The following is a 24,495-nucleotide window of genomic DNA, read 5'->3' as shown; positions in this document are numbered from 1 at the left end:
CCAACCTCCTCCATAAGAATTTGGGGAATTTTCGATGTCTCCAGAACGAAGACCAAGATTGAAGGTTATTGAATGTTTGTGATTTTATTGGAATTTTTTCATTTGCTCCATAGAAATGAATTCTAGGTCACATTAAGGGGCAAATTGTAGTAAATCTTTCGATAGCAGGAAGGAAATAGTTTTTTTGTGGGGAGGAGAGGGGGAGCAAGTGGGGATAATGTATTTGCCTTGGCTAGTATTAAGAAAATTTGTTTTCAATAAAATAGAAAACAATTTGAATTTATATTTTATTTGTATGGGAAAAAAATACCAATCATTGGAGGATAAAAAAATAAATCTTTCTAGAGATTTCCACAGAGAAAAAAAAAGTAGTTATTTAATCATAGAAATAAAATTTTGACAAAATTTTCTATTTAAAAAAAGACACGGAAGAATGAGCGAAAATGTATCGAATATATCATAAACAAGCATCGACACAAAGGAAGCTTAGTGTACAGTGACTTGCGAAACGAACAGCAGCACACGAACTCAAGTTAGTTATTTTCAATAAATTATATCTTAAATAATATTGTGATTTTTGTGAACATTAAATGTAATTTAATTTTTGTATTTTATGTAGATACAAAATCCCAGAAGATGGTAAGTGGCACTAAACGAAATATTGGAAATAAATATTAAAACACATCAACAACCGATTATTTCTATGACCTCAAGCCGAACAAAATTAATAATCAGAATAATCATAAAATAGGTCAACAATACTCAAAAATACGTAAAGAAATAAAATGTTGACAAAATTTTCTATGCAATAAAATTTTCACAAAATTTTTTATAGATACAAAATGTTGACAAAATTTTCTATAGAAATAACATTTTGACAAAATTTTCTATAGAAATAAAATTTTGACAAAATTTTCTATAGAAATACAATTTTGAGAAAATTTTCTATAGAAATAAAATTTTGACAAAATTTTCTATAGAAATAAAATTTTGACAAAATTTTCAAAAAAAAATAAAATTTTGAGAAAAATTTCTATAGATATAAAATGTTGACAAAATTTTCTATAGAAATAAAATTTTGACAAAATTTTCTATGCAATAAAATTTTCACAAAATTTTTTATAGATACAAAATGTTGACAAAATTTTATATAGAAATAACATTTTGACAAAATTTTCTATTGAAATAACATTTAAAAAAAATTCTTTGGAAATAGAATTTTGAAAAAATTTCTACACAAATAAAATTTTAAACAAGATTTTCTATAGAAATAAACTTTTGACAAAATTTTCTATAGAAAAAAAAAAATTTGTCAACATTTTTCTATAGAAATAAAAATTTGACAAAATTTTTTATAGAAAAAAATTGTTGACAAAATTTTCTATGGAAATAACATTTTCACAAAAATTTTTATAGAAACAAAATGTTAACAAAATTGTCTAAAGTAATAAAATTTTGACAAATTTTTTTTAGATACAAAATTTTCTATAGATATAAAATTGTGACAAAATTTTCTATAGAAATAAAATTTGGCAAAATTTTCTATAGAAATAAAATTTGGCAAAATTTTCTAACAAAAAATAAAATTGTTGTTGTTTTTTTATTTCAGCTTAAAACCATACATTGACTAAACTACAAGAGTAGCTTAACCAACAGAGGAAAAGAATGTTTGTCAAATTTATTTGGGCAAAGCCCTATAGACTGCAAGATGGTTGGATGGACGCACGTTTCGGAATTACCACATTCCTCATCAGCATCCTCTACTTGCAGCAAAACTATCAACCAATTATCAGAATAAATTCAGGCAGTTTATTAAACCCAACAAAAACCACACTTGAACCCTCCGAAAAAAGGTTTTACATTGATAGCCGGCTTATGCCGAAATAAACTCGAAACAAACATATCTCTTTTCCTATGCCACTGTCAAATCATCGATTTGAATTCACATGGCTGGGTTTATTTTGAGCGTGCCTCCTCTTCTTTTTCCATTTGTTTTGTTTTGTTATTGTTGGTTTTGTTCTTTAAGCATTGTTGTTGTTTTTTTATTTCAGCTTAAAACCATACATTGACTAAACTACAAGAGTAGCTTAACCAACAGAGGAAAAGAATGTTTGTCAAATTTATTTGGGCAAAGCCCTATAGACTGCAAGATGGTTGGATGGACGCACGTTTCGGAATTACCACATTCCTCATCAGCATCCTCTACTTGCAGCAAAACTATCAACCAATTATCAGAATAAATTCAGGCAGTTTATTAAACCCAACAAAAACCACACTTGAACCCTCCGAAAAATAAAATTTTCACAAAAATTTTTATAGAAAATTTAACAAAATTTTCTAAATTAATAAAATTTAGACAAAAAATTTTTTAGATACAAAATTTTCTATAGAAATAAAAATTTGACAACATTTTCTATAGAAATAAAATGTTGACAAAATTTTCTATAGAAATTAAATTTTGACAAAACTTTCTATAGAAATTAAATTGTAAAAATAATTTCTATAGAAATACAATTTTTACAAAATTTTTCTATAGAACTAAAATTGTGACAAACTTTTGCTATAGAAATAAAATTTTGAGAACATTTGCAATAGAAATAAATTTTGACATAATGTTCTATAGAAATAAAATTTTGACAAAATTTTCCATAGAAATAAAATTTCAGAGAAAATTTTCTATAGAGATACAAGTTTGACAAAATTTTCTATTGAATTAAAATTTTGCCAATTTTCTATAGAAATAAAATTTTGACAAAATTTTCTATAGAGATAAAAATGTTGACAAAGATTTCTATAAAACTAAACATTTGACAAAATTTTCTATAGAAATAAAATTTTGACCACATTTTCTATGGAAATAAAATTTTAACAAAATTTTCTATAGAAATTAAATTTTGAAAGATTTTCTTTAGAAATAAAATTTTAATAACATTAGAAATAAAATTTTGACAAATTTTCTATAGAAATAACATTTAAAAAAATTCTTTGGAAATAGAATTTTGAAAAAATTTCTATACAAATAAAATTTTCAACACGATTTTCTTTATAGAAATAAAATTTTTACAAAATTTTCTATAGAAATAAAATTATGACAAATTTTCTATTGAAATAAAATTTTGACAACATTATGCTATAGATATAAACAACAACAAACAAAAAATGACAAAATTTTCTATAGAAATAAAATTGTGCAAAAAATCTTCTACAGAAATGAAATTTTGAGAAAAATTTCTATAGAAAAAAAAATTATGACAAAATTTTTTATAGAAATAAAATTATTACAAAATTTTCTGTCGAAATAAAATTTTGACATAATTTTCTATAGAAACAAAATTTTGACAAAATTTTTTATAGATATAAAATTTTGCAAATTTTCTATAGAAATGAAATTTTGACAAAAATCTCTATAGAAATAAAATAATGACAAAATTTTCTATAGAAATAAAATTTTGACAAAATTTTCTATAGAGATAAAAATGTTGACAAAGATTTCTATAGAACTAAATAATTAAGAAAATTTCTATAAAAATAAAATTTTCAGAAAAAATTTCTATAAAAAAAATTTTTTTGACAAAATTTTTTATAGAAATAACATTTTGACAATACTTTCTGTAGAAATAAAATTTTCAGAAATTTTTCTATAGGAATAAAAATTTCAGAAAATTTTCTATAGAAATAGAATTTTGACAGAATTTGCTATAGGAATAAAATATTGACAAAATTTTCTATAGAAATGTTGAGAAAATTTTCTATAGAAATAAAATTTTGACATAATTTTCTATAGAAACAAAATTTTGACAAAATTTTTTATAGATATAAAATTTTGCAAATTTTCTATAGAAATGAAATTTTGACAAAAATCTTTATACTATTTTCTAAAGAAATACAATTTTGACAAAATTTTCTATAGAAATAAAATGTGGACAAAATTTTCTACAGAAATAAAATTTTGTCAAAATTTTCTATATAAATAAAATTTTGAAAAATTTTCTATAGATATAAAATTTTCTATAGAAATAAAATTTTCTATAGAAATACAATTTTTCGGAAATTTTTAACAAATGTTTCTATGGAAATATAATTTTCTATAGAAATACATTTTTTCGGAAAAATTTTTCTAAATGACATTTTCAAAAAATTTTCTATAGAAATAAAATTTGAAATTTTGACAAAATATTCTATAGAAATAAAATTTTGACAAAATTTTCTATAGAAATAAACGTTTGACAAAATTTTCTATAGGAATAAAATTTTGACAAAATTGTAATCCAAGCTACATTATTCACAGCTTAGTTAGGACTTTCATTGATGAAAATTTTTCAGTTAAACTTAAACGCCAGCGAAACTCGCTTCAATTTATTGTTTGTTAACCGACAGCTAAAGCCTATTAGAGCTACATGAAATTGTTCGATGGAGACGATGTAGTTTACTAAGAAATTTAAGATATCGGTCGATGTACTGAAAACTCATTGTATTGTAGTGATATTACAGAATTACTCTCTTTCATATGGACATTGGCTAGGTCCTTTGGATATGTTGGCCATTTTTACATTCTGATTGTCAACATTGTTGCTGTTGTCCTTGTTCGTATTGCTGTTGATTTTGTAGTTGCCGTTGAGTTGTATTGTTGAGGTTGATGTTGTAAATGAGCAATAAAATATCATGTAATGAATTGAAATCCTTGGGGCCAGCTGGCCAATTACACAGGATAAGTAATGACCAAACACCTGAATGAAATTATATTTGGTTCATTCTATTTGTTCGTTGGTTTTTCCTTCCTTCCTTCGAGCTTCCCAAAACTATCCAATGGACAATGTTATTGTGTTGGGATAGCTGATGTTGGTAGTATTGCCAGAACTTCGACTTGAATGTCCTTGTGAATGGGAATTTTTCTCTTGATTTTTATAAAGGGATTCTTATGATTTTTCTTTGGGAAAATCTAATTTATTTTTATTTCATTTGCAAGGAATGTTGAAAGATCTAGAATATTTTCTTTTTTGTTGGAATTTCTTGCAGATTTTTGTGTCTTACTCATATCTCTCTCCTGCCTCAGGGTTCTGATTTAAGACTCTATTCTTTTTGGTTCTTGGATTAGAGCTTTAAAAGCTCACTTTGATTTGTATGTAAATATGAAAATATTCCAGCCGAAAAGAATATTTGAATACAAAGTGGTAAGCTGCATTTGTAGAGAAGAGCTTAGGTTATCACATAAGGAAGATTATTCATTATCTCATTGAAGCTAGAGAATACCTAAGACATTTAAAATCGAAACGAAATGTGTAACAAACATATATTAAATAATAATCTACTCATGCTACATTGGAAAACATCATCTCGTACGATTTTTTTCACAATTTTATTTCTATAGAAACTTTTGTTCAAATTTTATTTTTGAAATTTTTTCTATCGAAAATTTGTCAAAATTTTATTTCTATAGAAAATTTTGCCAAAATTTTTTTCCAAAGATTTTTTTTTTAAATTTTATTTCTATAGAAAATGTTGTCAAAATTTTATTGCTATAAAAAATTTTGTGAAAATTTGATTTTCATAGAAAATCAAAATTTGATTTTCATAGAAAATCAAAATTTGATTTTCATAGAAAATCAAAATTTTATTTCTATAAAAAATTATGTCAAAATTTTATCTCTATTGAAAATTTTCTCAAAATTTTATTTCTATAGAAAATGTTGTCAAAAATTGATTTTTATAGAATATTTGCAAAATTTTATTTCTATAGCAAATTATCTCAAAATTTTGTTTCTATAGAAAATTTTGTCAAAATTGTATCTTTATAGAAAATTTTCTCTGAAATTTTATTTCTATTGAAAATTTTGTCAAAATTTTATTTATATAGAAAATTATGTCAAAATTTTATTTTTATTGAAAAATTTCTCAAAATTTTATTTCTATAGCAACATTTTGTAAAAATCTTAGTTCTATAGAAAAATTTTGTAAAAATTGTATTTCTACAGAAATTTTTTTTACAATTTTATTTCTATAGAAAGTTTTGTCAAAATTTAATTTCTATAGACAATTTTATCTATAGATATAACTATAGAAAATTTTGTCAAAATTTTATTTCTATAGAAAATTTTGTCAAAATTTTATTTCTATAGAAAATTTTGTCAAAATTTTATTTCTATAGAAAATTTTGTGAAAATTTTATTTCTATAGAAAATTTTGTCAAAATTTTAGATCTATAGAAAATTTTTTGAAAATTTTATTTGTACAGAAAATTTTGTCGAAATTTTATTTCTATAGAAAATTTTGTCAAAATTTTATTTCTATTTAAAATCGTATTTCTATAGAATTTTTTTTTTAAATTTTACATCTATAGAAAATTTTCTGAAAATTTTATTTCTATAGAAAAATTAGTCAAAATTTTATTTCTACAGAAAATTTTGTTGACCTTTTATTTTTATTTCTATAGAGAATTTTGTCAAATTTTTTATTTCTATAGAAAATTTTGTCAAAATTTTATTTCTATAGAAAGTTTTCTGAAAATTTTATTTCTATAGAAAATTTACTGAAAATTTTATTTCTATAGAAAACTTTTTGAAAATTTTACATCTATAGAAAATTTTGTGAAAATTTTATTTCTAATGAAAATTTTATTTTATTTTATTATTTAGCCAAAATTTAATTTTTATTTTTTTATAAAAAATTTTATAAAAAATTTTGTCAAGTTTTTTATTTGTACAGAAATTTTTGTCAAAATTTTATTTCTATAGAAAATTTTGTCAAAATTTTAATTCTATAGAAAATTTTCTGAAAATTTTACTTCTATTGAAAATTGTATTTCTATAGAAAATTTTTTGAAAATTTTATTTGTATAGAAAAATTAGTCAAAATTTTATTTCTATAGAAATTTTAGTCAAAATTTTATATCTACAAAAAAAAAAATTTTCTAAAAATTGTAATTCTATAGAAAATTTTGTCAAAATTTTATCGCTTTAGAAAATTTTTATTTCTAATGAAAATTGTATTTCTATACAAAATTTTCTGAAAATTTTATTTTCTGTATTTCTATAGAAAATTTTATTTCTATAGAAAATTTTCTGAAAATTTTATTTCTATAGAAAATTTTCTGAAAATTTTATTTCTATAGAAAATTTAGTCAAGATTTTATTTCTACAGAAAATTTAGTTAACATTTTTTTTTATTTCTATAGAAAATTTTGTCAAGTTTTTTATTTCTATAGAACATTTTGACAAACTTTTATTTCTATAGGAAATTTTCTGAAAATTTTATTTCTATAGAAAATTTTGTCAAAATTTTATTTCTATAGAACATTTTTTGAAAATTTTAGATCTATAGAAAATTTTCTGAAAATTTTATTTCTATAGAAAATTTGTTGAAAATTTTATTTCTATAGAAAATTTTATTTTATTTTATTATTTAGCCAAAATTTTATTTTTATTTTAGTATAAAAAAATTTATAAAAAATTTTGTCAAGTTTTTTATTTGTACCGAAAATTTTGTCAAAATTTTATTTCTATAGAAAATTTTGTCAAAATTTTAATTCTATAGAAAATTTTCTGAAAACTTTATTTCTATTGAAAATTGTATTTCTATAGAAATTTTTTTGAAAATTTTATTTGTATAGAAAAATTAGTCAAAATTTTATTTCTATAGAAATTTTAGTCAAAATTTTATTTCTACAGAAAATTTAGTTAACATTTTATTTTTATTTCTATAGAAAAGTTTGTCAAGTTTTTTATTTCTATTAAAAATTTTGTCAAAATTTTATTTCTATAAAAAGTTTTGACAAAATTTTATTAATATAGAGAATTTTGTCATAATTTTACTTCTATAGAAAATTTTATTTCTATAGAAAATTTACTGAAAATGTTATTTCTATAGAAAATTTTTTGAAAATTTTACATCTATAGAAAATTTTATTTCTATAGAAAATTTTCTGAAAATTTTATTGCTATAGAAAATTTACTGAAAATTTTATTTCTATAGAAAATTTTGTCCAAATTTTATTTCTATAGAAAATTTTGTCAAAATTTTATTTCTATAGAAAATTTTTTGAAAATTTTACATCTATAGAAAATTTTCTGAAAATTTTATTTCTATAGAATATTTTGACAAAATTTTATTTCTATAGAAAATTTTGTCCAAATTTTATTTCTATAGAAAATTTTGTCAAAATTTTATTTCTATAGAAAATTTTGTCAAAACTTTATTTCTATAGAAAGTTTTGACAAAATTTTATTGCTATAGAAAATTTTGTCAAAATTTTATTTCTATAGAAAATTTTCTGAAAATTTTATTTCTATAGAAAACTTACTGAAAATTTTATTTCTATAGAAAATTTTCTGAAAATCTTATTTCGATAGAAAATTTTTTGAAAATTTTACATCTATAGAAATTTTTCTGCAAATTGTATTTCTATAGAAAAATTTTTAAAAATTTTATATCTATAGAAAATTTTCTGAAAATTTTATTTCTATAGAAAATTTTTTGAAAATATTATTTCTATAGAAAATTTTGTCAAAATTTTATTTCTAGAGAAAATTTTGTCAAAATATTATTTCTATAGAAAATTTTGTCAACATTTTTTTTCTATAGAAAATTTTGTCAAAATTTTATTTCTATTGAAAACATATTTGCCATTATTAAATTTTAAATTAATATGTAATTACGTAAAACGATCATCTTCATTTAAGAGTAATAACACTGTAATCGTTCTTACAATCACACACACTAGCATTTAATGCTCTTTATTACTGTCACTAACTCTCCCTTTCTCTCTCTCTCTCGCTCTTCTAGAACTTCTCTCTTACTCAATGTGATTTCTTTCGACCATTGTATGTCCACATCTCACTAAGAAATAATTCTTGTAATGTTTGTTTTCATAGAGTTGTTGTAGTCAAATTGAAGTATTGTTGTTACTAGTGTTGCTACCATTGTTGCTGTTATTGTTGTTGCTGGTCACTATTGTAGTAGCAATAGTAATAGTAGTGGTACTTGTTGTTGTTATTCTTTGGAATATTTATTGTGGTAAACAACTTATTTATCACATAAATTACAGTATAAAACTTTTGTTTATTGTTTTTTTTTCGTGCTATATGTGTACACATCTATGTTTCTTAGTATGTGTGTGTGTGTGTGTGTGTGTGCATACATCTTCGCTATACAATGCGTGCCTGTGCCATGGAGAGTTTTCTTGACTCCTTAGTTTGTATATTGTTAGTGTGGGGGGATGGCTGTGGGTTCCTTACTTGTTTATTGTGCATATGCCTGAAAACATGCATGGGGAGTTTGTTTCTCTACAAATATCTTTAACTTTTGTTAGTTTCTTTTCAACTACTACTGCTAGTACAAGTCTGCTACTACTACCACCACCAGTGCATCTACAGCTTCACTGACAAGAAAGTTCGTTTTACTACTACTACTACTACAACTACAACACAACTATATTTACTATAAAAGATTTTCTGTAGAAAAGACCAATTGCAATCTTAACGACCATTTTATGAAAACGAACACGGAGGACTTTACCTCTGAAGCCCCTTGATATGAAATACTACACACACACACATATACATACTCTTGAAGATTTATATACAAGAATCCCCCAAATGCGGCAATATGAGAAATCATAAAACTCATAAACGCACTATGCTAACATTCAATGTCCGTCCTGGCATTCGTAGAGCAACCTAGTAGCAACGAGAACCGCCTGAGACTATTTTACAAAGAAATCAAAATGAAAAATGTAAAATCTTAATATTTTACAAAATATATTCATATGGTGTCTGGCAAAGCAATTTTTTGCAACAAACATAGCTGCTAGTTTGCATTTGCAAATTGGCTAAAATTGCTCAGTGTACAAATGCTTTTTCTATGGCACGAAGTCAATATTTATTTACCATTACAAGTAAAATAGATCTTAGTTTTAATTTGATTTAGATATTTTTTTTTGAGGGGGTGGGGAAAAATAAACACAAAGTCAATAAATCAGAATCCTGATTGTAAACAAAATTTCTCATGATTTGTTTGTGATAAGGTTTTTGTAAAAGAAACAAAAACAAATAAAGTGTAACTGAATAAGGGATAACTATAAACCGATAAGTAGGAATTTTCGGTGGTGCAGTGTATCCGACAGCTGACAGGTTTATTCCAAGCATAGTCGCTTTAGTCCATACGTGGTATATATTAGATAAAAGAGCACATTAAATACGTATATAATTCAATACTTGACCGGTATATATAGGGAAGTCTATAAATAATTACAAACCGATATGAACCTTTGGCCAGAATTGAAATAAGGTGGTCGCTTTTTACGGAGCTATATGCACTAATGAACCGATATGGACCATTTTTTGTGTGATTACACGGACGAAAAAGACGGTTTTTCATATGTTTGGGTGTAAAAATTATATGTTTGGAACTCACTTTTTTAACACAATATTGTAACGGAACGAAATACAACAAGTATATACGGCCGTAAGTTCGGCCAGGCCGAATCTTATGTACCCTCCACCATGGATTGCGTAGAAACTTCTACGATAGACTGTCATCCACAAATTTCAACTCACATGGTTGTTAAATATCATATGCTACCACCACGTACCAAATTTCAACCAGATCGGATGAATTTTTCTTCTCCAAAAGGCACCGGAGGTCAAATCTGGGGATTCGGTTTATATGGGAGCTATATATTATTATGGACTGATAGGAACCAATTCCTGCATGGTTGTTGGATACCCTATACTAACATCACGTACCAAATTTCAACCAAAAGGAAGGAATTTTGCTCTTCCAAGGTGCTCTGGATGTCAAATCTGGGGATCGGTTTATATGGGGCCAATATATAATTATGGACCGATATCGACCAATTTTTGCATGGGTGTTTGAGGCCATATATTAACATCACGTACCAAATTTCAACTGAATCGGATGAATTTTGGTCTTCTAAGAGGCTCCGGAGGTCAAATCTGGTGATCGGTTTATATGGGGGCTATATATAATTATGGACCGATATGGACCAATTTTTGCATGGTTGTTAAAGACCATATACTAACACCATTTACCAAATTTCAGCCGGATCGGATGAAATTTGCTTCTCTTAGAGGCTCCGAAAGAAAAATCGGGGGATCGGTTTATATGGGGGCTATATATAATTATGGACCGATATAGACCAATTTTTGCATGATCATTAGAGACAATATATTAACATCATGCACCAAATTTCAGCCGGATCGGATGAAAATTGTTTCTCTTAGAGGCTCTGCAAGCCAAATCGGGGGATCGGTTTATATGGGGGCTATATATAATTATGGACCGATGTGGACCAATTTTTGCATGGTTGTTAGGGACCATATACTAACACCATATACCAAATTTCAGCCGGATCGGATGAAATTTGCTTCTCTTAGAGGCTCCGCAAGCCAAATCGAGGGATCGGTTTATATGGGGGCTATATATAATTATGGACCGATATGGACCAATTTTTACATGATCATTAGAGACCATATATTAACATCATGCACCAAATTTCAGCCGGATCGGATGAAAATTGTTTCTCTTAGAGGCTCTGCAAGCCAAATCGGGGGATCGGTTTATATGGGGGCTATATATAATTATGGACCGATGTGGACCAATTTTTGCATGGTTGTTAGAGACCATATACTAACACCATGTACCAAATTTCAGCCAGATCGGATGAAATTTGCTTCTCTTAGAGGCCTCGCAAGCCAAATTTGGGGGTCCGTTTATATGGGGGCTATACGTAAAAGTGGACCGATATGGCCCATTTGCAACACCATCCGACCTACATCAATAACAACTACTTGTGCCAAGTTTCAAGTCAATAGCTTGTTTCGTTCGGAAGTTAGCGTGATTTCAACAGACGGACGGACGGACGGACATGCTCAGATCGACTCAGAATTTCACCACGACCCAGAATATATATACTTTATGGGGTCTTAGAGCAATATTTCGATGTGTTACAAACGGAATGACAAAGTTAATATACCCCCCATCCTATGTTGGAGGGTATAAAAAGTATTCGTCCTTACATGCATTTATATAATTGTGCTTCACGTTGTTTGGTATAAAGGGTGATACGGTCAAAATTTGGTCAAGGGAAAACGCGTGTAAATCGGTGAAATCGTTTATTTAAAAAATCAAGTTAAATTTCTTTTTCAAGTTCAATTAGTATAAAATTCAGGAAAAATATTCAGTTAGGCTTTCGCTTTTCCAAATCCGAATTGTACAGCCACCTTGTCCACCTTCTTCGCCGCAGAAAGCCAGTTTGCCTTGAACTGCTGCTCGTCCTTAGCAGTTTTTTTGGTCTTCTTTAGGTTCCGCTTGACAATAGCCCAGTATTTCTCAATTGGGCGGAGCTCTGGCAGGGTTCTTGTCCTTGGGAACCACCTGCACGTTGTTGGCAACGTACCACTCCATGCCCTTTTTACCGTAATGGCAAGATGTCAAATCCGGCCAAAACAGTACGGAACAACCGTGTTTCTTCAGTAAAGGCAGCAGACGTTTAGTCAAACACTCTTTCACGTAAATTTCTTGGTTGACAGTCCCGGAAGCTATGAAAATGCTGCTTTTCAAGCCACAGGTACAGATGGCTTGCCAAACCAGATATTTCTTTGCGAACTTTGACAGTTTTATGTGCTTGAAAATATCTGCTACCTTTCCCCTTTCTTTTGCCGTATAAAACTCCTGTCCCGGAAGCTGCTTGTAGTCGGCTTTGACGTAGGTTTCGTCGTCCATTACCACGCAGTCAAACTTCGTCAGCATCAGTCAGTCGTGTACAGCCTCCGGGATCGCGCTTTGACCGTCGTATTTTGTTTATCATCGCGATTTGGAGTCACTACCTTCTTGTAAGTCGATAGTCCGGCTCGTTTTTTGGCTCGATGCACGGTTGTAGACGATACACCCAGCTTTTTTGCGGCATCTCGGAGAGAGAGGTTAGGGTTTCGCTTGAAACTGCCGGCAACTCTCTTTGTCGTCTCAGCGGCTTCCGGTTTTCGATTTCCCCCCGATCCAGACTTCCTGGCTGTCGACTCACGTTCCCCAAACACTTTAATTACATTTGTAACGGTTGATTTGGCAACTTTTAGCGATTTTGCCAGCTTTGCGTGCGAGTAGCTCGGATTTTCGCGATGCGCGAGCAAAATTTTGATACGCTGTTCTTCTTGCTTGGACGGCATTTTGACAACTGAAGAGTGAATTCCAAAATCAAAATAGGAGCAACATTCTACACACACACACACCTTCAAAATGAGGGGTGTTCAGGTTTTTTATATGCAAAATTGAAAGAAATACGTCAAGTTTATATTGACCAAATTTTGATCGTATCACCCTTTAGTCGAAAAGTTGTAAAAATGACTCTAATTTTCTTAAACTTCTAATACATATATATCGAGCGATAAATCATAAATAAATTATTGCGAAGTTTCCTTCAGATTTAAATGTTGTGCTAATCCAACAGCAGAGCTTATGTCCACATGAATCTCTGCTGATATATACAGCACAGTGATATATTATTGGTCGTAGAGTTTTACTTTGTTTCATTCAATGATGGCTGATATTTCACTGCAAAAAAACAAATATAAATACCTTTTATCACTTTATGGTCTAGAGTTCGCCCTGGAAATTTTACCTAGAGGTAATTTAATAAATTTCACCTAGACGTTGTCCTATATAATTCAAATAAAACGGAAAAGTAATTAAAATTATTTGGATAAGGGGAAGTCCCACCCCCATCAGGGGCTAGAGTCAGATCCGGCTTTCCTATCAGATATTCAAATTTCCATCGTTTGTGCTATTGTCTATGGCCCAGCATTGTATACTTTGGTCCATTTCTTGTAGCTGTATCCATCACAAACATACTTTTATTTATTCCACTGAGACCGATATCATTTATCAAAGCCATAAAGGTGGCGACAATAAAAAACAAGCTCCAAATGCGAAACATAACAATAAAAATCCATCAAAAAGTTAAAGTGGCGTAGTCAAAGACAAATCTTTTTTTTTTGTAATTCGTTAATTTTTTTGCAAAAGAACATTCAAAGGCTTTTTCTCTCTCCTTCTCTCACACACACATTCTCTTTAGAATACTGAATCATACACCCACTCTCCCACATATTAACTCTTGCTCATTCTCTTTTACTCCCTGGTAAGACCACCATTCTGAAAAATCAAAGTAAAATGCATAACTCATAGCACCAAAAAAATAGAGTTAAAGTTATTGAAGACTTGATAGCGCTATGCTATGCAAGCGGAAGTCAGTTTCTCTGAAAGATTTCTCCGCTGATGCATTAAAAATTAAACATAATTCTTGTGTTTTATATTTGTTCAAAATCCAAACTTTTACAACAAAAAGAAAATCCTTTTTTCCTCGGAAAAGAATTTATTCGAATGGCAAAAAATTGAGGGAAAAAAGCATAAAACTCATGGCGTTGAAAAGCATAGTTTTACTTTTAACGATGTAAAGCAATTTCTGTTTACCAAACTTGGTTCAGTTCTTGTGATATAGCTTCTCTATCTTCTCCTCCTTTCTCTCTCTCTCTCGCACTCTCTCTGATAGAGGAAAATTCATTGCTTATGGTAGCATTACTATTTCTAGTCGTTGTTTTTTTTCGGTTGTTTTGTTTTAAACGCAGCAGTTGTTTATTCTTTATGATGAGTGAAAGAAATTTATTTAATAAAAAATCGTTTACAGCCACCAACCAAACACAGAGGGACGAAACAAAGCAATAAGGAAAAAAACTTCGAAAAGCTCACTGAATGCTTAACAAAAACCAATATTTTTTATTCTTCTATGAGAAATAATATTTGGGAAAAAAAGTTTTTGCTAAAAATATTCGAATATAAACATCAAATGTTTACACAGTGGGATGGAAAATATGAGAGGATTTACAGACAAAAACTAAATGATCGGCCAAATAACAAGTTTAATTTTACATAAAAACTACCAAACAAAAAATCTTTATTTTGCAAATTATATTTTTTATTTAACATATTTATTTACAAGGCTAATAGCAGCCATAATATATATTTTCAATTCAATTAAATATAATTCAATATTCCAAGTGGGCCAGAAGGGACTCTATAGGTCAGTAAGAACCACAGCGAGTCAGAAAGGACTCCCAAGCTAGTTATTCGAGATGGGTCAGAAGGGACCCCGTTGAGTTAGTAAGGGCTCCGCGGTACTCAATAAGGTTCAATATATATAAGCAGATGGGTCAGGAGGGACCCTATTGAATCAGACACAGTTTTAAAAGTGCCACTATGGACGGTAAGGGCGCGAAAACAGGATAATAGAAGCAGTAATTGGATGAGCAGGATCACAAAATGTTTCTAATTTAGAAGGCAACACCACTTGGCAACACCCCTTGGATTAGAATCTCTGTTGTTGAGATTAATAATTTCCTTGATGGCAGGAATCGGATCGGTTAAAGAAATCAATGAATAGACCGAATTAAAGTTTTTACACAAAACATTAAGGGGATTAAATAATTTCATAGTTAAAGTTCCTAGTTAAACGATTTTGAACATTGTAGAAAATTCTCGATGTCAAATAGTGTGAATCAGTATCTCCATTAATAAGTTTAGTTAAAAACACAATACCGTACATAAACCGTCTATGTTCAAGAGATGGAAGATCAATTAACATAAGACGATTAGAATATGGAGGCAAATCGTATAAATTATTCCAGCCAAGCCCACTCAAAGCAAAAATAAGAAACTGCTTCTGTACAGATTCAATACGATAGAACAACGATAACTCGGTGACCAGATGACACACGTATACTCTAATATCAGTCTAACCAGAGTCGTAAAGAGCCTCTTCGTAAGATAAGGATCAACAAATTTCTTAGACCATCTCTTAATGAAACCCAAAACACCAGCTGCCTTATTGACACATCCCTCAACATGGAGACCAGAGTCAAGCCTGGAATCAAACAATACACCTAAATCATTAAATCTAAGCACATTCTCAAGTCTATAATTCCCAACATAGTACTCAGTCTGTTCACAAACTCTACGAGAAAAAGTCATCTTCTTACACTTCACAAGAAAATAAAATTTTGAAAATTTTGTCAAAATATTATTTCTATAAAAGATTTTATCAAAATTGTTTTTCTATAGAAAATTTTCTCAACATTTTATTTGAATAGACACTTTTTATAAAATTTTGTCAAAATTTTATTTTTATAGAGAATTTTATCAAAATTTTATTACCATAGAAAATCTTCTCAAAACTATATTGTATAGAAAATTTTGGCAAAATTTTATGTCGATAAAAAAATTTTGTTAAAATTTTACTTCTTAGAAAAATTTCGTCAAAATTTTATTTCCATAGAAAAAATTTGTTAAAGTTTTACATCTATAGAAAATTTTTGTCAAAATTTTATTTCTATACTAATTTTTTTCAAACTTGTAAAATGTAAATACAATTAATGTTATATTTTTGTTGCTAAACATTGTAAAAGTTAATACTGTTAAATATTTAAATTATTACAATTTATAGATAATATCTCGCTAAAGATGATCACCGATAGTATATCGAAATAGCCCAGAACAGCAACATCTCAATAAAAAAGTAATGAAAAACAACAACACCAGCATTTTTCATCAGTCCATGTGTTGGTGGAAATACAGTGAAACCACCAACGCATCTTATATTTTACATTTATTTATATTTTTTATTTTATTTAAGTTAAAAATCAATATATTTTTGTTATTTTCCATTTCTTTTAATTCATAAAAAAGTACATTTACATTTCTTCACTATTTCATTAACATACAGATTAATATATATATCCAACTTGAATTACATATTAACACACTTATTAATATATTTATATATATGTAAAATTTGAATGACATATTAACATACTGATTAATATATATACATATGTTTGCTGGAACAAATGCAATTGTTTTGTTTGAAAGCTACAATGTTTGCTCAGTTGCTGCCAGGTTCGATCAAACGGTTTGATCGAACATTGTTGCTCTCAGTGCATTCTTGTATACGAACAATGTTTGCATGCATTGAATGGACTTGCGCTTAAATTGTTGTTGCTTTGTAGATTAATGTTTCAATATTTTTTTTCATATTCCAATATTTTTATAGCGGTTCGCAGAGTTTTGACTCAATTTAAATTTTTGCAACATGGTTTCATCCAACATTGTTTGCTTCAATTCGCTCTCTCTGTTTTTGGCAGTGGACGAGACAACAACCAGCAGCGCTAAGTAGCTTTACAAACTAACAATTTCTGTTCTTTTCATTTCAGCAAATTTGTTCTTGAACATATGTATATACCTACATGTATATACATGAATAAAATAAATTTGTGACCAAAATTCATTGAATTTTGATGAAATTTTTCTTTGCATGTGTATTGGGAATTGAAAGTTTTTTATCGGTTTTATTTTTCTGAAAAACGAAAATTCTTTGACATAATTATTTGGTGCCGAAACCCGGGAATCTCGTTCCATTTTTTCTATTTGATAAATCATTGGCTAGGATTCCAACACGTGTAGGCTTATTTGGTGAAAATTTGTTGTGTGACCAAGTGAATTTATTGGAAAATTTGTGCACGTTAAATAAATAATTATGAGTTCGCTCGAAGTTTTAATAGTTAATCAAAGGGACACATTGCAATTGCTTGTGAAATATGCAAAACGATTTGAAAAGAAAGCAAAAAGCGAGAAAACTCATGGTTATTTGAACACTTTAGTACAACGAGTTGACGAAATTTTCAATAAATTTGAGGACCAACATGATAAAATTGTGAGTGTAATTCGCGATACGTCGCTAGACGTGGACGATGTTCCTTATATGAAGGAAGATGTTTATTTCGATTTTACGGAAAAATATTTGGAATTTAAAGGTCGAATTATTGACGCTTTACCGGAAAATTCGATAACTAATTCTCCATTGGCGAGCACTTTTGTTGCCCCTAGTAATCGTACTGATGCCGCTATTATTTCTGATTCACGTTTGCCAAAAATTAATTTACCGAAGTTTTCTGGAGAATACGTTGAATGGGTACCATTTCGCGACATGTATTGTTCCTTGGTCCACAACAATGGATCGCTAAATAGGGTTCAGAAATTTTATTATTTGAAGGGAACACTTTCGGGCGAAGCCGCTAATCTTATTAAGACCATCCCGGTCACTGAAGCTAATTATGACTCGGCATGGGAAGTTTTGGAATCTAGATACCATAACAGGAGAATGCTTGTTGGGAATCTAGTTTCCAAACTTTTTAATATACCGAAATCCGATGGGGGTTGCCAGTCAATTAGGGTTTTGCTAGATTTCGCCAGGGAATGTCTTTCCTCTTTGGGGAATTTAGACATAGACACTTCCAATTGGGATCCCATTCTTGTTCATTTGTTGGTGCAAAAACTTGATTTGCAGACAAGGAAAGAATGGGAAAATTCTTTGAAATCGAGTACCAATTTGCCTTCACGTAGTGAATTATTTACATTTCTTGATAGAACATTCCGTACTTTGGAGTCATTGGGAAATGAGTTTTCCTCCTCATCAGCTTCGAAGTCTCACTCGAAATTTTCGAAATCCACAAAGAATTCTAACTCGTTCAAAAAGACTTCTTGTCACACTGGAAAAATTTCGAGACAGACTCCGACTGAGTGTATTTATTGCGGAAAGTCCCATTCTATTTCAAAATGCTATAAATTTTTAGCATTATCTGTGCATGGCAGAAATGAATTTCTGTCCGATAAATCAATTTGCCGCAATTGTCTTTCGGTTGGACATGACCAAAACAATTGTGGTTCACCCTTTCGTTGCGTTATTTGCAAACAAAAGCACCATTCTGTTTTACATGCTGATGGTTTATCGGGACAGGTTTTTTCAGCGGAACCGTTGGTTTCATCTACTTCGAATTCTGACACCAATCCTTCCAATCGATTTACGACACATAACGCGAATGTAATTCGATCAGTGTTGTTGTACACGATACGATTGCATGTTTGCACGAATCGTGGCACATTTCCTTTAAGGGCCCTTTTAGATCCCGGCTCTCAGGGATGTTTGATTTCCGAATCGGCGGTACAGCTGATGGGCCTTAAGAGGACCAAATCTCACTGCACTGTTGTGGGCATAGGTGATGGTAGTGGGAGCGTCTCTAAATTTATGGTGGACATTGAATTGTTTTCGAGGAGAAACATATCAGTACTTTCATGTACTGCGCTAGTCCTTACCAAGTTATCATCGTATACGCCTGATGCCTGTGCAAAGAGCATTTCTATGCCTGACATCAGTGAGGATGATTTGGCGGATCCGCGTTTTTATGATTCTGATCCCATTGATTTGATTCTAGGTTCAGATGTGTGTTTCGAGGTGAAAATTCCGTCCCAGTCTTTCATACATAATGGTATGTTTTTCCAAAATACTCACTTCGGTTGGGTATTTTCTGGATCGGATAGAAGCTTATCTACCCATAGGCTTCATATACATCACGTCAATTTGGACGCCATATTACGTTCTTTCTGGGAACAGGAGGAAATATGCTCCGATAGAGACATGTCAAATGAGGAATTGGCTTGTGAATCTTATTTTGTTGACACCACAAATCAGACTGAAACTGGACGATATATGGTGAAATTGCCATTTAAATCCATTCTATCTGATGGTTCGGGTCCAGAAATTCAAAACAATATTTTGAATGCATTTAGACGATTGCGTCAGTTGGAAATTTCATTTTCCAGAAGACCAGAATTCGCTCAAAGTTATAAAAACTTTATGAGTGAATACGAGTCATTAGGTCATATGACTAGAATTGGTCATTATCCTGATCATGTCCGTCGGGACTCATATTTTTTACCGCATCATGGTATTTTCAAGGAGCAGAGTACTACTACCAAACTCCGCGTGGTGTTTGATGGCAGTAGTCATAGCCAGGGCCACAAGTCACTCAATGAGGAACTTGCCGCTGGACCTGCTCTTCAGAATGATATCTCATCCATTTTAACGAAATGGCGGAGACATAGGATTGCCTTTGGAGCAGACATAGAAAAGATGTTCCGCCAAATCGATGTTCATCCAGAACATCGAAAATATCAGCAGATATTATGGCGAGCAAATCCTTTTGAAGATATTTCAATTTTCGAGTTGAATACAGTCACTTATGGTACCACCAGTGCACCATATTTGGCTATTCGTGTTTTACAAAAACTTGCTGAGGATTACAGATCCCATTTTCCAAGCGCTGCTGAGGTTTTAATGTCAGAGTCATATGTTGATGACATTATTTCCGGGTCTGATAATCTCTCAGATGCAAGTAAATTACAAAAGGATTTGTGTGCCCTTTTAAATAAGGGTGGCTGCAATTTACGGAAATGGGTTACGAATTCGCAAGAGCTTCTTGCTGCAATACCCTTTGATTGCAGGGACCCATCGATTTCCATTGATTTCGATCGAAACAACAATGTTGTCAAAACGCTAGGTATTCAATGGAATACAAGCGATGACACATTTTCGATCAGGGTTAACTTTGATGAGCGAGAATCTTTCTCGAAAAGATCTATCCTTTCAGAGTCGGCAAGAATTTACGACCCTCTGGGGCTATTGACTCCGTCTACAGTTGTCTCGAAGACTATATTCAAGAGGCTCTGGGAGGATAGCATTGATTGGGATTCTAAGATTCCAAATGATATTGAGAGGGATTGGATAAATCATCGATCTTCACTAAAGGATTTATCAAGCCTCAAAGTCCCAAGGTGGATTGGCTGGTCTCCAAATTCTGTCGTGGAGCTCCATTGTTTTTGTGATGCTTCCTCTGTGGCATATGCGGCAGTAGTTTATGCACGAATTTTGACTCCAGGTGGTATTCGAGTTTCTATTTTGCAGGCAAAATCGAAAGTTGCACCAGTTAAGACAGTTTCGATACCACGTCTCGAACTATGTGCTGCTAAGCTTTTAGCATTATTGGTTCAAAATGTTAAAGAGTCACTAAAGAATTTACCTATAGAGACCACTTACTTTTGGAGTGATAGCTCAACAGTTTTGAGCTGGATCAGAAAGTCTCCGTCCCATTGGACAGTTTATGTGGCGAATAGAGTGGCGGACATTCAAAGACTTAGCGACCCTTTTCAATGGAGGTATGTACCGACGTCGCTTAATCCCGCTGACTGTGCGTCACGGGGAATTTCTGGCACGGAACTTTTGAATAATGACACTTGGTGGTTTGGCCCAAGATTTTTGAGGGAATCCACGGATTCGTGGCCTCGTAATTTACCTCAATTTAATACTACGGAGGAGCAGAGAACGAAAATTTCGACTCATGCTTTGAACGAAAAAACCTATCCTGAGATTTTTTTGAGATACTCGAAATTTAACAATTTGATTCGTAGCTTCTCATTATGCTATCGATTCATATATAATTGTAGAAAGCCTGATGCGAGGCGCACAGGAGTTTTAACGTCCACTGAGATAAATGATACACTTTACAGAATTTTGAAAGTTGCTCAAAAAGTTGATTTTCCTATAGAAATTGAGCAGCTTTTAAAAAATCGTCCCATTAGGAGTAGTTCACTACTGAAACTCATGCCCTTTCTCGATACATATGGTCTAATACGGGTAGGTGGCAGGCTGCAAAACTCTAGTTTTGACTATGATATTAAGCACCCCATTATTTTGTCGAAAAATAACCCCCTGTCTAGACTAATAATAACGGATTCGCACGAAAAAACTCTACATGGTGGAATTACATTGACAATGTCATATGTTAACCGCAGGTACTGGATCTTATCTGGTAACCAGTTGGCAAAGTCAATTATCCACAAATGTATGAGGTGCTTCCGACAATCTGCGAAAACGGCTCAACAAATAATGGGTAATTTGCCTTCTGTTCGTTTGAACGCCACTAGACCTTTCAAACACAGTGGGGTGGACTTTGCAGGCCCCATTATGTTAAAAATTTCCACTATCAGATCTGCTGTTGTTACAAAAGGATATATTTGCCTGTTTGTTTGCATGGTTACGAAAGCCCTTCATTTGGAAGCAGTTTCAGATTTGAGCACTAGCGCTTTTCTGGCTGCGTTTAAAAGATTTGTGTCACGTCGAGGTGGCTGCACCGATATATACTCGGACTGTGGTACCAACTTCGTAGGAGCATCAAAGGAACTACAGGTGCTCCACAATAGGTCACAGAAATCTTTACCAGAAGAGCTACGACATGCGCTAAGTAATGATGGTACGACTTGGCATTTTATTCCGCCAGCTTCTCCTAATTTTGGAGGATTATGGGAAGCTGGCGTAAAGTCTGTCAAATATCATTTAAAACGAGTGGTACGTGACAGACTTCTTAGTTTTGAAGAATTGTCCACATTGTTGTGTCAAATAGAAAGTATCCTGAACTCCAGGCCACTATGTCCACTATCACCGGACCCAGCTGACTTCGATGCACTTACCCCAGCTCATTTTCTGATTGGCGAGCCCACAAATTGCATTCAAGATGAGACTTTGCTTGACGTCAATATAAACCGGCTGACTAGATGGAAATGCATTGAAAAAATCAAGCAACATTTTTGGAAACGCTGGCATAGTGAGTACCTCAACCGTCTCCAATCGCGTCCCAAATGGCTAAAGCAAAGTGAAAATGCTAAAGTCGGAGACTTAGTATTGGTTGCTGATGAACGTATTGGACCGGGACAGTGGCTACTTGGCCGAATTAAAGAAATCCATCCTGGAGGAGATGGTAGAACAAGGGTTGTATCAGTTTCTACTAAAAACAAAATCTTAAAAAGACCTATTTCTAAAATATCTTTTCTTCCAGCTAACAATCATATCAACTGATAATCACAAAATCATTTCGTGTCATACCGCCAGCATCAATTATATCATCATCACATCAACTGCAAATACATGATTTCATCTTCATCATCAACAAACATTTTCAAATTTCATCAGTATTCCACTTTGCCATATGTCCACGAATGGAGCCTACACCATAGCGCTGTGAGTCGGAGCACAGCGGAGCCAAGCTCGACTAAAGTACTCCCAACGGTAGGCCAATCTGGACTATATTCATCAGACTTAAGAACATCCGTTCTTTAGGGGGGAGAATGTTGGTGGAAATACAGTGAAACCACCAACGCATCTTATATTTTACATTTATTTATATTTTTTATTTTATTTAAGTTAAAAATCAATATATTTTTGTTATTTTCCATTTCTTTTAATTCATAAAAAAGTACATTTACATTTCTTCACTATTTCATTAACATACAGATTAATATATATATCCAACTTGAATTACATATTAACACACTTATTAATATATTTATATATATGTAAAATTTGAATGACATATTAACATACTGATTAATATATATACATATGTTTGCTGGAACAAATGCAATTGTTTTGTTTGAAAGCTACAATGTTTGCTCAGTTGCTGCCAGGTTCGATCAAACGGTTTGATCGAACATTGTTGCTCTCAGTGCATTCTTGTATACGAACAATGTTTGCATGCATTGAATGGACTTGCGCTTAAATTGTTGTTGCTTTGTAGATTAATGTTTCAATATTTTTTTTCATATTCCAATATTTTTATAGCGGTTCGCAGAGTTTTGACTCAATTTAAATTTTTGCAACATGGTTTCATCCAACATTGTTTGCTTCAATTCGCTCTCTCTGTTTTTGGCAGTGGACGAGACAACAACCAGCAGCGCTAAGTAGCTTTACAAACTAACAATTTCTGTTCTTTTCATTTCAGCAAATTTGTTCTTGAACATATGTATATACCTACATGTATATACATGAATAAAATAAATTTGTGACCAAAATTCATTGAATTTTGATGAAATTTTTCTTTGCATGTGTATTGGGAATTGAAAGTTTTTTATCGGTTTTATTTTTCTGAAAAACGAAAATTCTTTGACACCATGACTTCAAGCCAAACGAATAATCCCAAAATTTTGCCAAAATTTTATTTTTTATATATAGAAAATTTGCCATAATGTTATTTCAATAGAAAATTTGGGTAAAATGTTATTTTTATAAAAAATATTGTCTAAACTTTATGTCTATAGAAAAATTTGTCGTAACTGTATTTCTATAGAAAAATATGTCAAAATTTTATTTCTAAAGGAAATTTGGTGAACAGAACAGCAACATCTCAATAAAAAAGTAATGAAAAACAACAACACCAGCATTTTTCATTAGTCCATGACCTCAAGCCAAACGAATAAAGAAAATTTTGTCAACATTTAATTTTTATAGAAGATTTTGTCGAAATTTTATTTCTATAGAAAATGTTTACAAAATTTTATTTTATAGAAAATTTTGTTAAAATTTTATTTCTTTGGAAAATTTTTTTGAAATTTTATTTCTAAAGAAAATTTTATCAAAAATTTATTTCTATAGAAATTTTTGTAATTTTATTTCTATAGAAAATTTTGTTAAAATTGTACTTCAATAGAAAATTTTGTTAAAATTTTATTTCTATAAAAAATTTGGTCAAAAATTTATTTCTGTAGAAATTT

At 30.5% G+C, this 24,495-nt stretch overlaps 2 protein-coding genes across 2 annotated transcripts in view; one reads left to right on the top strand and one right to left on the bottom strand.

Annotated features, from left to right (window-relative positions):
* Positions 1-24,495, bottom strand: part of DIP-gamma (Dpr-interacting protein gamma) — a 534,433-nt gene that overhangs the window by 382,790 nt on the left and 127,148 nt on the right. The gene's annotated exons all lie outside the window — the stretch shown is intronic.
* LOC142221983 (uncharacterized) lies at positions 17,594-22,877 on the top strand. Its single transcript, XM_075291889.1, has 2 exons — positions 17,594-22,717; positions 22,785-22,877. The coding sequence occupies exons 1-2, from the start codon at positions 17,594-17,596 to the stop codon at positions 22,875-22,877; spliced, it is 5,217 nt and encodes a 1,738-aa protein (XP_075148004.1).

This window comes from Haematobia irritans, chromosome 1 (assembly GCF_050003625.1).
Source record: "Haematobia irritans isolate KBUSLIRL chromosome 1, ASM5000362v1, whole genome shotgun sequence".
NCBI lineage: Eukaryota > Metazoa > Arthropoda > Insecta > Diptera > Muscidae > Haematobia > Haematobia irritans.
This window is presented reverse-complemented; position numbering and strand designations above follow the sequence as displayed.

Bases quoted from the DNA above. Each gene is read 5' to 3' on its own strand.
- LOC142221983 (XM_075291889.1), top strand. From the start codon at position 17,594: ATGAGTTCGCTCGAAGTTTTAATAGTTAATCAAAGGGACACATTGCAA. The intron at 22,718-22,784 runs GTTGTATCAGTT...CTTTTCTTCCAG, and splicing joins GAGGAGATGGTAGAACAAGG to CTAACAATCATATCAACTGA.